Below are 14,877 nucleotides of genomic sequence, written 5' to 3'. Positions count from 1 at the left end.
TGTTACGGCTTTACTGCATTTTCTTTTATCCCATATTTTTTAGTGTGTACAGAAGAGCTGTAATTTTGATGGGAAAGATGTGTGTTTAATTTGAGATTTGTTTAAGGTTTAAGCAGGTTTAAACCTGTTAAAGGTTTTTAAAAACCTTTTTAAAAAATCTGGCAAACAAATCCCAGAGTTTTATGCTTTCTGACACTGTATGACACCCTATGTGTTACATTAACTTCAAAAGTCTACTAAATTTTGCGTGCTAAAAACTTCTTCAGCCTACTTTTAACAAGTTAGCTTGTTATACACCTGAAATTTGGGGAATACCAGCAATATTCCTTGCTCTTGACTGCAATATCAGACTGCTCAGAAACTTTGCCAGGTACTTGGGGACAAGTTCATCAGAATGGTTCATTCTCCTCTGAATAATTGTCTGTATCAGTGCTTATACTATGAATGTGCTTGCGCCCAAGGCCATAAGACTTTGACTGACACAGCCAATATAATAAAGACTGAACAGGATTATATGGCTTGCTTGGCTGTGCTAGTAGGGTAGTGGATAACACTAGAGGTCCCCTCCTGCTCCATATTTCTAGACTAAACCAAAGTTTTCCGAAGGTGATAAAAAATTCTATTTTAACTAGTCTTATAGATCTGCCAGAATATAATGGGAATAATAATATAGAAAATCATATAGATTACTTAGCTTCTAAAGAAATGAAATGCGTCTGTCTTGTCACAGCACTGAAGTGATTAGCGCCGCCCACAGAGAATGCACCAATTTGCACCATTCTGAAGACTTGAAAAGTAGTCAAAGATGTTTCTGCTACCTCTCTTAAGTGGCTTTCTGTACTGGAACTGGTTAGGTGGCCAAGACCCTCTGGTAAAGTGACACATCGCCAGTTACCACTAAATGTGAGTCATGATATACAGCTGAAGCACTGCCCGTGCAGTTCAGGGAGGCAGCGTCTGAAACCCAGTTCAGATAGACCTCTGCGTGCTGTTTGCCAGACTCCTCTCCCAGAGGGCAACATACGAAGCACTTGCTCAGGAGTGCTCCAGGTGTAGGTGAGTAGCACTGTGTTTAAATTTCCAAAACTCATTTTTAATATTCTCTGCTTTGCTATCACAGTACTTCAGTGAACTGAGGGCAACCTTGATAACCAGCCAGCCTGACAACAAACATGAAGCCCTTGACCAGTGCTTCAGAAATCTTATGGAAGGAGTCGAGCAAAACCTTTTGGTAAAGAACAGAGACAGGTAAGTTCATAACACATAAGTAAGCTGAAAAAATAAAAGACAAATGGAAACTGTAACTGGAAAAAATTACAACATAGGAAGTACTCCAGGTAGCCTTCAACTGTAGGTTCTGTTATCCTATCAAAGAATTCATCCCTAGACTTAAGAGTGAGAGCCTGAACATTTAATAATTACATCTTTTCTTGGTCAGAAATGTATTTCCTAATTTAATCCTGAAGTCAAAAGCTTTCCAGGCTGTAGCTCCTGCTTTTTCACTTGAGAAAAACTGCCTCATTTCAGCAGGTGAGCCTCAGAGCTTTCTTTTTCCAACCTTAAATGCCTCTGATAAAAGACTTGCTTCAGCCTCCAGCCTTGCTGTTGCTCTGACAGAGCCTTTTCTTGCTGGCGTTGGGGTCAGGCAACTGCTTGTGGAACGGAAGAATGAGAAAGGATCCAGTGGGGCCACTTACACATTGTAGGTAAATGAGCCAAGGAGTTCTTTTTTTTAACATAAATCACAAATTCACCCAATCTTGCCCTCATTTGAAAAACAGAATAGAAGCTGTCACAAAAGAAATGGCCAGTTTGTCTGCATTTAATGTTCACACTGACATTTTGTTACTAGCTAGCTGCATTTTTCTCTTCCATGTGCATTATTCAACCAAAGCAAACCTTGAAAGTATAGAAACACAATCTAAATCCAGACTGTGAAACTTCCTGGAAAGCCTTAAACAAACTGGAAAGGTGCTTGAAGAGAAGTGATGGCTAAAACCACTCAGTGATTTTATTTCTCTGACGACTTCTCTGTTTGTTGGTGTGAAAATTATGTTGAACTCGTTTAATTCTTAAATAGTTTTGTGTTAATTATAGTCTCCACAATTTTGTTTCGTTTTCCTATTAAATTCTGGTACTAAAGGTGTAAGTTCCTTATGGCCTGGCTGTGGATGAGAGCCAGAGACAGGGAAATTTGGAAGCAAACCCAGAGAAGCACAGAGATCACATCCGTGGCACTAATAAATCAGACAGACTTCCTGCGTAACTTGTATTGTGGATGATCAGAAAACCTGGGGAAAAGGCAAAGAGCCACTGGGAAGGAGGAGAATGCCTGCTAAAACAAAGAAAACCTGAGCTGACAGTGGCGGGCTGTAGGACATAGTCTCTTAGAGCTGTAAATGCCAAGGGGATTCATTTGACTCAACAGTCCTTCAGGATTTAGAAAAAAAAAACAAAAAAACAACTGAGTAAAACTCATCACTAGATAGCTTCTTAGTTGTGTGTCTATTTATATTTATTGAAGGCAATAAGTCCTTCAGATAATGTTTTCTGAGAGAAACATACCTTGATGTGCTCCTCTCTGAGCTGCCTTATTCTGAGAACTAGAGACCTAAAGGGCAGAGAGGGGATGGTTGGATGATCCAGGCTGGGCTCAGGGAGCTGGATGGGCAGGAGGCCGAGCTCCCCGGTCACCTCCGGGCAGGCAGGAGGGGCGGTAGTTGGGCCGTGTGGGGAATCCAGCTCTGTGCTGTGCTCTCCCTGTTCAGGGACCGGACAGAGGCTTCCATCACTTGGACTGCCAGCAAATACTAGATTTGGCAAAACGCTAGATTCAAATATCCATGGATTTGAAGGGGATTTTTATGTCAAAGCGCTGTGCGTGCTCTCCAATAGGCAGTGGTGCGGAAGCTCTTGGAGAGCTTTTGTGGAAGTGCAGGCAGGGAGGGATGGGTGCAGGTGTGAGGGGCATAGAGATAATTCGGTCGAACGAACAGCTCGTCTGTCTCGGTAGCATCCGCCTGTCTAACTTGGAAAGACTTTTAAGCCATCACTTCCCCAGCAAGCAGCATGAGTTAATACGATGGCTTTTCTGTTTTCAGCTCTTGATTTGTAATCCTTCTCAGATTTATTCTGTGGAACAGGAGGCTTCTTTTAACTGTGATTGTTTAAAATTGAGTAGAAATCAATTTCCATTAGTAAGGAAATAAGCACAAACGTAAAAACTTATGAACAGAATAAAAAATAAACTCGTAATTGCATCCTGTATTTCCACACACAGCAAGCCCCAGTTTGCCACACTACTGCTAGACATACCCATAAAGTACAGTACAGTGGAGGCAGGCAGGAAGGATTATTACCCCTGGTCCTGCAAAGAGACCTTTGCTGAGATCCCATCAGTTTTGCAGGCACCTGTCCACACGGTCCTTTGCAGGAAGGAGCCCTAAGGAGCCGTTCTTGGGGAAACTTTATTAGCTTCGCTATAGTGAGCCAGCAAAGTCTGACACAATCAAAGCGAACAGCATAGAGGCAACAAACAAAAAGAACATTTGAAAACCCCTAAATGCAGGGTGCAACATATGTCTGGCATTTAAAATCTTTTTGTGTGTGTGGTTGTTTTTGGTTTGTTGGGGGGTTTCTTAAATACATACATGAGATGTGATAAACGGCGATCAAACTCTTTGGCTCAGGTAAGGGCGTAGATGGGATTTGGGCTGTCCTACAGGCTGAGTCAGAGTTGTTCAGTCTGGGGTGTGATGCCACGGGATGGGCTTCACACCACACACCTGCCAGTAGAGAACTGTTGGGGAATATTTTTGTGAATTCATTCTGTGCCAGATGGGTGATGGTACCACGTGTCACTAAGAGACAGGTTGAACTCTGACACCACTCACAAGGGAGGAAGGTAGGTCTGAGAGAGCCTGGCCTTGACGACCATCTGGACATGTCCCAGAGAGCCCTTTGCTGGAGATTTGGGAGAAGGGACATGTTCTGAGTCACGTGAGATGGAAAGGTTTCTCATTGCATTCATTTCCCAGCTGACTTTTAAAATGTTTTACATTGTTAGTAGGCTGAGTTTATAATGCTGCCCATACATGTTCATATCCTCATTGTTATTTTATAGGAATGGTTTTTGAGGGCACCTAGTGATTTTATTTGTGAGTCTTCTTTCCTTCAGTTTAAAATTTACATTATAGTTACTCTTTTTACTGATTCTTGAAATACATCTCTCAGTATCAGGTCTCCTTTAACCAAACATTTGGGTTTTCTTTTTCCCAGGTTCACTCAAAATATGTCTGTCTTTCGAAGAGACGTAGCTGAAACTCTGCGCAGCGAAGGGGCCTCAGATCCCAGCAGTTCAGATATGATGAGTTGACAATAGCTTTGGAAACAGAGCACTGACTAATAAACCAACTCTGAAAGTTTTGGGACCCTGCTATATTGTTAGATAGATTTTTGACACTTGTGAAAACTATTTTTTTAAGGTATCTCCTGCCTTTTTATATCTCTGGCCTAAATGTAAGGATTTATAGTAGTGAAAACAATGGAAAGTCACCCTTAGTTTGAAGAACGTTTTCATCCTTTCTTATAAAAATTTATTATCCTGTCATTTTATCTTTATGAAATGGTGTAGAAACAGTACTTAACCAAAGAACAAAATAAATATGCATTCCTTCTAAACTTGTATCAGTTAATGATTCTCAGTTCTACACATAATAGTAAGTAACATCTCATCAGTTAAAAGCTACAAACTCACTCTGAGGTCATACTTGTTTGAAAATGAGATGAAAGCCAATACAAATTTTATATGGCATCTTTTTGAAATAATAAAATTACTATTTTTCTACAAAATGTTACATATTTCTTTTCAGCACTGGTGGCTAATAACAATGCGGGCAACAAAGTAGAAGACTAAAAATGAGCGTTTTAGGCTATAAGTATAGCAAGAAAATTAAGAACCTTGCACATAATTAAAAAAAGGGATGATGGAGCAAGTCTTAATGATATTTTAATTTCGCGAGTACACATTTTCCAGGTCTTTGGAAACTGAAAAAAACACAGAAGAAAATAAAGTTGTTAAAACACTCTTTAAAAAGAACAAAATCTATCCGCCACTACAAAAAAGAAAGCAGATAGTTACAGAGACTTATGGCCCTTATTTAAACGGCGTGTGGCACAATGAAGATGAACGCATGCATCTGAAACAGCAAATTCAGCAGATTTGTCTTCACCTCTGAGCGTGAAGAGTTGGGTGTGTACCAGAACAAAATCCCTCCTCTAGTCCAAAGCTCGCACTTGCACTCGCCACCCTAGTTTGTGGGGAACAATTAGAATTATTCTGTGGTGGGCAGGAGGTACTGTGTGGGCTGAGGAAATACACAAATGAATTGAAGCAAGATCTAACAAAAATTAGAAGTATTTAAGCAATAAGCCAATTAGTTTATAATGTAGAAAAGCTATTATGTGCAATTACAAACTATTGGTATTGGGTTTTAATTGGGTTGAGGGGTTTTTTCTTATGTAAATAATTGATTTCATGTATTTTTATGCTTGCTTACATTTGTGTATTTAGTAATATTTCACCACTGTTTAGATGAGAATGGGTATTTTTAATTGTGGCCAACGGGGAGGAAGAGTTCATACCTGCATTTCTTATAGGTTTTTTTCCATTTTTTTCTTTGCAACTGTTTCTTTTCTGCACATTTTTAAATTGCAGAAACTAAATCTGAAAGGAAGTAATTTTGTTAAGCAGTTTTCTGTTTACATTTAAACTCAGCTGGAGAAAGTATTTAATCTGCAGCCAAAGGGTCTGATTTCCGAGAGTGCTGAGTACTTGAGAAAATAATGAATTGAGGTTACTAAAGAGCTGCAGATTTGGGGTGTTTCTATATGCGGCCCGATGCTATGTGCCAAGGTTTGAAAACTTTGTGGAAAGTGTATGATCATTATCGACACAGCAAACATGCACAAGTTAGTATGGTCGTTAACTTCTCCTTTTGGTCTTTAAAGTAAACTGGAATCTGCTGCTAAATTCTATTTTAAAATCTGCAAAACTGAACTCAGGCCTGTGTGTGCAGGTCTCTGTCTGAGCTGGGGCTCGGCGACAGGTTTCTCCATGTCAGCCTGCCGCCGGGTGCGGGGCTCCCTGCCCAGCAGTGCCACCTCCCCCTGGCAGTTGGGCTGGATAAGCCCTTCCGTAGCCTTGCAGCTTTGTTCGTTGGCATTAAAGGCTCAAGTGAAAGCTAATGGCTTCTGGGACTGTTTTCTTTGTTGTAGGGTGGTAATAGAGGTTGCATACCATCGGCGTGTGCTCACAAACCTGCCCATTTACTGGTGAATTTAGCTGCTCTGCTGAGAGCTGAAGCTTGGCACACTGAAAAGCAGAGGACATGTGCCCCCATAACTTGGCACTCAGACTTTAAGACTGACTTTAATATATGGCTACTGGCTCCCCAGAGCGCTCAGCTGCATTTCTGAAATTTCCCTTCTAACACATCCCTTGTTATAACTTACAAGTGAGACTCTAAAGAGCATCTTATAAACCAGGCGAACTTGAGATGCGTATTTGAACAGCGTTTCAACATTGGTTAACAATTGACAACAGGAACTTATTTAGAGTAGCTGGTCGTATAAATACACTTGCTTTTAGGTTAGGAAATGGATAGCATAGCAAATAGAGAGTGTTTTACGACTCCAGATTCTTCGTTGAGAGTCTTTGCTGTCAGCTTTTTAAAAGGGCACTGTCAAAGTGGGTATAGACTAGAATTTCCTTTGTTTACAAAGCACATATAATGCCTTATACTTTTTTTAAAAAAGACATAATTGCCTTAAGGGGGTTGGAATTCTTTTTCTCCTTTAAAAAAAAGTGGAGACAATGGAATGGGAAATGTCGGAAAGGAGGCGTCACTCAGACCCTGAGTGATTACATCACAAGAACCCGATATGAGCCGGTCTGATGATACAAACAACTTGGGACTGTGAAATAGGTCTGATTCTCCCCCAAATCCATTTTGTATCGTCACACTGAAAAGCACTGACTGCTGAATCTTGGGTGTCTGCCCCTCTGTGAGGGAGAGATGCCACCCCTGAAGTAACCTCCCGCCAGTGAGGCTCTGCTTGCTAGACCAGGCAAATGCAGCTTTCTGGGGAAAACACGAAGTTTAATACCTTGCCCTGCATAAGGCAGCTTTAAAGAACCTCAGCCACCCGTACATGCACACCTTACAAAATACTTCCTTAGACTTGTTAATGTTTTATTGTAGTGCGAGTTTATGATGACAGCAAACCTTTCAAACTGTAGAGGGATAACACGCTTTCTTGCCATATTAAAAAATAATGTTAGTGTAGGTTTTATGTACCATAGTTTAGACTGCAGTTAAGAGCCGCTTCTTTGACAACATTCTTTTTGAGGTTTACAGAAAGCATAATAAAATATGCAAGTTACATTTCTACAAACAAAAGCCGTAACGTAAGTTATTTGTAAGTGTGAGATCCAAACAGTATCACGATAAATAAACCTTAATGGATACCTGTGGCATCCATCCTAATGTAATTTGCCCAACAAAAGTTGTATTTAGTAGAAAAACCTGGCAGCAGCTGTATGTTGGTATATGAAATAAGAATGAAAGATAGAAGGATGCCACGTTGAAACACTGGCTGCTTTCCCAGGTTTACACACAGACCTGCAGTACCTCCCAGCCTTCTCCTTCGACCTGGGGCTGGCGCTGCTGCTCGGGAGACCAGATGTCCTTACGTCTTTCAGGGTTTGTCCACGGTACTGGGACGTTCCCCGTCGGCTTCACTACAGCCTGATTTTATCAGAGATGGCAGAAAGAAATTGAGCCCCATCTGCCCGTCATCCTCTGTGCCTTCTTCCCTTTCAGCAGTGGTTCCTTCCCTGGCACTTCCCTCGTACCCTCCCCATCTCATCTAGTCCCAGGCATTCATGGACCAATGCATAGATTCTGAACTAAGGCAAAGTTTTGACTTTTATTTTAATATAGCGGTTAAGGTTACCAACCCTATAAAGATATGCTTTGAAATGTGAATTGAAACCACTCAGGCACCACATTCATCTGTCAGAGGCTGCTAGCCACCTTTAACTGTTTGCTCTGAGCAGGGTTTAACTGTTTTCACCCATGGGGACACGGAGGACAAGGAGGTTTATCTGTGTCCGTGTTCGGCCAGTCAGCCTCTGCTCCCGGGGCTGGTGCCTCACGCTCCTCAGTGGAGGGAACATACCTTGGCTGATGGAGAAAGAGCTGAGGAGGGCAGACCTCGGCTCCCCCTGCCCTCCCCTTCTGCCTGCGTGGGGTGAGGCTCTCCCCGGCTGGAGCCAGGATGGGTCCAGCCCTCCCGAGCGTAAAGAAAGGGGTAGAGGGGAATGACCTTTAGACTCTGCAGCACCAGAGCTCTTGCCTCAGAAAAAGAGCAGCTGGTTTAACCCTTGTGGGCTGACAGAACTCTGGATCTGCTCTGCTGAGCACCAAGAGCTGAGTGCCTGACCCCGGTGCTGCTCCCGGGGAGCGAGCTGCCTGCCCACAAGACTGTGGCCACAGGCATGACACCCTGGGTCCCTTTTCATCACCGGGACGTGGCAGTGAGGCCAGTGCTTTGTCCTGAGGCCTGCTGGCCACGGTGGCCCACACCCAGGGGGGCTCAGCCCTGATGAGGGGGACCCACAATGTCTCACAGGGCCCTACCGGAGAAGGTACAAGGGTCAGGACCACATCACCCTCCTGGCGTGCTCACTTCAACCCCTGCCTGCCCAGTGTGTGGGTCTAGGCAGAGACCTCAGGCAGCAGCTTGCTGTGTGTAAGCTGCTTTTGGCTGTCCCCTCCTCCTTCCCTTTCCCATGCCAGGATGCAGAGTACCCGTGTCTCTCTCCAGCCTGAGCACCAGCATCACCCCGCCGGCCCCACAAGGATGCTACTTACAGGGCTACGGCTAAAAAACAACTTTGTGTCCTTTGACGTGCTAACTTCCACATGAATCATATGTAATCATGATGTGCTAAACACGCAAAGATGTGTTGGGTTACGCAGCAACATCCGTTTAGAAAAGGCTGTGGAGAACAGGACTGGCCTTGCCCACTCTGCGATCCGCTGCCAAAGCCAGGAGCTACAGCAGAAACATCTCAGCATCTGCTGCTACTTTCTCATGCAAGGAGGTATCGCTGTTCCCTGTCACCCTATGGGAAGAGACAAAACCTGAAACAACAGGCAATGCCTTTAGGGGATGGTACATCCCTGCAGCCATGCGATGGGCTCTGGCAGTGGCAGCCACTGGCAGCAGGCTTGGGCTTGTGCGGCTTACAGCTGCTGGGGTTAGAGACCTGCCTATGAAATCCTGCACGTTAAAGGAGGGTCTGAGGACAACAGAGGAGTTTGGTATGAGAGCACTGACACAGCCTTCAGCGTCCTTTAAAGAAAGAGGTTTTATTTGTGGCAGTGCAACAGCCAGTGAGGCAGCTGAGGACCCAGGCTGTAGGTCGGACACTGGTCAGACCCCTCTTCCCCTAAGCCCGGGCCTCCAGCTGTTAGCAGTGCCTCGGGTGAGGGTGTCTGCATTGCTGGTCCCAGGCCCCGAAGGAAGGAGCCTGTGGAGGAGTTAGAGCTTCCGGATCCCCGGGTGCGCAGAACAGTGTGCCAGGGGGCACAGCCCAGGGGAAGGAGCGGCGTGAGAGGAGCGTGAGATGCAGAAGCTCAGCTGGAAGGATGGACCGGGCCAGCTGATGTTCTGGGGGGCTCCTAGAGGTGGTACGAGGGGCAGCACTCGGCTGGCCTAGAGCCTCAGTGCAGCAGTTAAGCAGCAGTTGAAGCACATGCTCAGCATTTTCAGGTGGGATCCAAGCCCTGAACTACGTGGGCTCGCTGAAGACCCTGAGCCTGTGTCTGCACAGCATTGTCGCAGGCGCATTTGCTGCTGGCGCTGCCGTGTCCCAGGAGCGCTCCACGGGCCCGGCTGGGGCATTTCCCGGCCCCCCCTCGGCAGGTCGGGCGTGCCGACAGCTCTGCCCCTGGAGCTTGCCGCGCACAGCGCGGCTGCAGGCTGTATGGCTGTTTAACGTGTGCGCGGTGGAAAGGCTCCGCGGCTCTGGGGTGGTTTCTCCTCTCCAGCCAGGTGCAGCACCGCAGCCCGCGTGCGAGCAGCCGCGGCGGGCGCAGGGGGGCGGTCAGCGGCCCCCAGCCTCCGCGCAGCCTCGCAGCGGCGGCCGGGGCCCAACCGGCAGCGCCCCGTGCGTCCGAACCGGCCTCCCCGCCCCTGGGGTTCCTGCAAGAGCATCCACCACGCTGCGGCCCCCGGCTCCCGGGCGGCTGCGCTAGGCAGCTCGGTAAGCACTGCGCAGTAATGCACCATCAATTAACGGCCCATTATTAGAAAACGCTGCCTACTGGTTTGAAAAGACTGGAGGAGCTCCGCAGTGGTTTCTCTTGGTCTCATTCCCAGAGACCTGTCCCTCTCACCTTAGAAACAAAACGCCTCATTTTAAAAATAATTAATGGTAAACATTAAAAAAAAAAAAAGAAAAAAAAAAAAAAAAAAAAGGTGTAATGGATCATTTGGCCCGCGCTAGATTTTGACAGTAAACATTTAACTGAGGCTACCTTACAGCAGAGTGGCTGAGCTACATGGAGGGACGCTGCGTGTGCCGGTCAGGGCCGCACATCCTCCCCGGCCCGTGGGGCCGATCCCATCCCTGGGGGGCTCCATGCTGTGCCAGGGCTGGCACGGGTGGCAGGGGACACTCTTGGGGTGCAGCCAGATTTAAATCTGGCTCTGGGTCCCTGTTGTGCCAGCTGTCGCTGGCCCCAGGGTGGTGGGAGAATGATGGGGTGGGAGGGATGCTTGAGGCTGCTGTGGGGAATGGTCCTCCTCTGATCTCCAGCTGCTCAGTGCTGGGTCTGGTCCTAAGAGGGACCACTTGTCCCTGCCCCCGTGTAGTGTGCTCATCCTTGGGGAGCCACCAGGTCCCCTTGGTGGGAAGGAGGTGAAGTCCTTCGGCATGCCATGACCCACCAGCCCATGCCACCTCCCCATCCTCACCACTCCCAGGCACTAAATAACGTCCTGGCACTGCCAACCACCTCCAGATGGGGATTTCATTTTCTATGGCGCTGGGAAGTGCCCAGGAGAGGGACCATCCCCATCACTCCTCTGCTTTCCAGGAATGGCTGTGGCTACTGAAGCAGCAACCCTGTTTCTTTCCCTTCGTGGCACAGCTCAAGGGCCCAGACGTGGATGTGGCACATGTTGGTGCCTGCAGCATGCAGGAGCAGGTGCCGGTGGCACAGCTGGGGTCACCACCACAAACCCACTCCAAATGGGGATACAGAAATGTCTAGTGCCACAGTGGAAGAGAGGTGCTGGACCTGCCTTGCTCTTGAAAGGCAGAAGCTTTTGGGGACCAGGTGAACGGGGGGGTCCTGCGAGGACACCCTCCCTGTGGGGCACTCCGTGTTTCGAGCCCCAAAACATTCCCAGGGCTGAGGAGAGCAGAACCAAACCCGGTGACTGTGGCGGCCTGTGGCATATCCCCTCCGTGTCCCCCCGCTCCATGGAAGCCGGGCCTGGAGGCAGCTCTGGGTTTCGGGCATGGGTGAGGCAGATGCTGCATCTCTGCCCCCAGTGATTCCCAGTGACAAACTGGGCAGGGGTCCCTTCTGCCCAGTGGTGCTGGAGAGGTGGTCACTCCTCTTCCACAGCATCACTTACTTTTTCTCCCCATGTAACTATGCCCCCCCCATGCCTTTGTGGGTGGCTGGGCGCAGCGCTCTCCGGACCCACCCCGCCAGCCAGCCCAGCCCAGGCAGCCCGGCAGAGCCACCCGGCCACGCTCCCCGCCAGGGCCAAAGCCGCAGCGTGGCAGCGGGGCCGCGCTTCTTTCTGCTGGCACCGCGCGCTCGGCACTACATCGCGGTTAATACTTGTACAATGTGCTGTCTGAGTTTTACAGGGAATGACAATGTTTCACCTCTCGCTCCACAGCAGCCTCTCCGCACCCCCCCCCCCACCCCGAGTTCTCCCTTCCCAGTCTCCCTCTGCCCGCGTGGCTCCGGTAGCTGCCGGTGCTGTGGGCCTGCCCGGCAGTGGGGTGCTGGGTGTGCACCCCTGCCCGGCTGGGCACTGTCCTGCCACGCTGCACCCGCTCGACCCCTGTGCCTGGGTTAGAGGCACCCCTGCAGGATGGCCTCCTGCCGTGCCATGCCGGGCAATGCCAGACCAAGGCTGTGCCATCCGTGCTGTGCCGTGCCATGCCGGGCTGTGCCAGGCCAAGGCCGTGCCATCCGTGCCATGCCATGCTGTGCCATGCCGTGCCGTGCCAGGCAAAGTCGGTGCGATGCCGTGCCATGCCGTGCCGTGCCTGGAGCCCAGCCAGAGCCCAGCTGGGTGTGGGGCTCTTTTCACCCAGCTGCACCCCTGTGATCGGGAGCTGCCTCGGCACGGGGCGCTGGGGACACACTGCAGGTGCCCGTCCGGGGGCCCCGCTGCCTCCCCTGCCCCGTGAGGGCAGCGCTGAGCGGGGCCTGGCTCCCCGACGGCACAGAGCACCGCCGGTTTGGGCAGGCACGTCCACCACGGGCGCCCCAGCGGGCACCCGCCCGGCCCCCGGCACTGCTGGGGGTGGCAGCGCCGCGCCGGGCCGGGCCGCGCCATCGGGGCCGCAGCTCCGCTCGGTCCGCGCCGGGCGGGCTGGGGGGGTCCCGGGGGGCGGGGCGGGAGCGGAGCCCAGCAGCGCGGCCCGGCCCGGCCCCAACGAAACGCGGCGCTTGGCAAAGCGGAGGCGGGTTTGGGGTCCGGAGCGGTGCCGCGGAGGCTGCGCGGGGCTGCGCGCCCCCAGCCCGCGGAGGGGCGAGGGAGACGAGGCGGCTGCGGGAGAGCTGCATTTAAGGATACCATACGTCCCGGGTTATTAATTATAAAACGTAATTAAAGTAAAACTGCAGAACGTCAACATATTAAATTTAAAAGCTAATATTAAAATAGAGTTAATATTTAATAAGGTAGCCGAGCGTTACAAAGCTGTACGCTGATACTCTATATTTAACTGTGTAAAACCAGGAGAGTTTTCCCAAAGAAAAATGTATTGTTTAGCTGATTATCAAAGACTCTGTGATATATTATCCATTTCACAAAAATAATATAGATATCTTTTTAAATATAGTAATAAAAACATACTAGCGCCTTTTAAATATACTATTACTTACCACCCCTTTTCATATTGTACTATCACAGACACTTTGGAATTGGTTTAAAAGCACATCATTCATTATTCAAAGCTCATCTTTGCATATTATTCCAGCTCAAGTCTGCCAGGCTCCCTGTGAAATCGTTCACAAAATTGATAACAGCAGACACACATGCAATAAAAAGATAGCCTTGGGCAGCCCGAGTTCCCATTATGCAGATCAAGCTGCAATTTTCTCTAACAAAGCCTGCCCTGATTCAGGACTGGGTGTCACTTTATTTATTTATTTATCCTCCTCCGGTTGCCTTTCCCCCCCCCCCCCTTCTCTTTTTTCCCCCTCCTTTTCTCCCTTTCCCCCCACCCCGCCGCCTCCCGGCCGGGCGGGCCGGAGCGGGGCCCCGGGGCGGGCTGGGCGCCCGCGGCCGTTCCCGGTGGCCCCGCCCGGCCCCGCACCATCTTGCCGGGATCGTGTCAATCCGATTAGCTCCGCTCCGGGGGAGCGGCGGCTGATGGCGGCTCCGCTCGCACCCGCCGCACCGAGCGGGGACAATCCGATTAGGCTGCCCGGGGCCAGGGGTGGCACCGGGCGGTCGCCCCGGGGGTGTGTGTGTGTGTGGGGGGGTGTTTAATAGCCGTGTTAACGGCGGCCCGGCGGGGCGGGCGGGTGTCCCTGTACGCCGCGAGCCGGGGAAGCCCCCCCCGACGGCCGCCGGCGAGGAGTCGCCTCCGTCGGGGCCGGCGCTCCCCGCGCCGCGAAACTTCAGCCGGCAGCTCCGCGGCGGCCGTCGGGCCCGGGGGGGGCGGCAGGAAGGGCTCCCCCGGCCCCGGTTTCTCCGCGGGGCCGCGGCGGGGGAAGGGCCGGCGGGGAGCAGGGCCGCGGCCCCCCGGCGCCGTGCGGGCTCCGTGCGGCAGCGCCGGTGGCTCGGCAGGTCGGTCCGCGCCCGCTGCCGCTGAAACGATTCGGCGCGTTGCGGTAATTGAATCCTAAGGTTTAAAAACTAATCAAGTCCCTCCTGTCACCGCTCCGGCATCCCGGGATCGCCCTGCCAGGTGCTGATCAAATGCCATTACATTCTATTAACAGGGAAATTCTATTCCCTGTTTTCATTTCCCTTTATATGAGGGAAACTAAGTAAATGCGGCTGAACGTTATTTAATTTTTAACGCCTTTAGTCCAATTTGGACGTCAGGGAGCGTCTGCAAACTCGCTCGGCGGCCGCGCCGGGCTCCCGCTGCCTCGGCGCAAATTAAGCCCAAACGGAATCTCGCCCTGCGGGGGCCCCGGGCGCGCCCCGACCCGGCCCCGGGCACGGCCTCGGGCCGCCGCTCCGCGCTGCCGTCGGGGCGGGCGCCCGGCCTCGCCGCTCAGCGTCTCTTGCGGCCGGCCCGGGGACGGGCGGCCTCGAGGTGCCGGAGCCGAGTCCCGCGGCAGGCCCCGGGCCCGGCACCGCGGAGCGGCCGTCGGGGGTGGCGGGCGGCTCCGGCGGGGCGGGCAGGGGCCGGGGGGGGGGGGGGGGGGGGGGGCGGGCGGCGGGCGGGCGCGCCGGCCCCGCGGGGCGCGCGAGGGAGCGGGACGGCGCCCGCGACGTGCCGGGCGGCCCCGGGTCTCCCCCCCCGCCCCGTCCCCGACGGCGCCCCCGCCGCCCCGCCCCCCGCCCGCCGCCGCGCGGGCCCATTGTTCGTGCGCC

At 51.0% G+C, this 14,877-nt stretch overlaps 1 protein-coding gene across 1 annotated transcript in view; it reads left to right on the top strand.

The window, feature by feature from the left end:
* RANBP17 (RAN binding protein 17) overlaps positions 1–4,727 on the top strand; it is a 163,508-nt gene extending 158,781 nt beyond the window's left edge. The window contains exons 27-28 of the mRNA XM_074916209.1: positions 1,121–1,248; positions 4,279–4,727. Of these exons, the coding sequence (XP_074772310.1) occupies positions 1,121–1,248; positions 4,279–4,375 (225 nt within the window). The 3' untranslated portion in view covers positions 4,376–4,727. The remainder of the gene's footprint in view (positions 1–1,120; positions 1,249–4,278) is intronic.
* The last annotated feature ends 10,150 nt before the right edge of the window (positions 4,728–14,877 follow it).

The sequence above is a fragment of the Athene noctua genome, chromosome 12, assembly GCF_965140245.1.
Source record: "Athene noctua chromosome 12, bAthNoc1.hap1.1, whole genome shotgun sequence".
NCBI lineage: Eukaryota > Metazoa > Chordata > Aves > Strigiformes > Strigidae > Athene > Athene noctua.
Note: the sequence above shows the minus strand (reverse complement) of the source record. Positions and strands in the feature narration are given on the sequence as shown.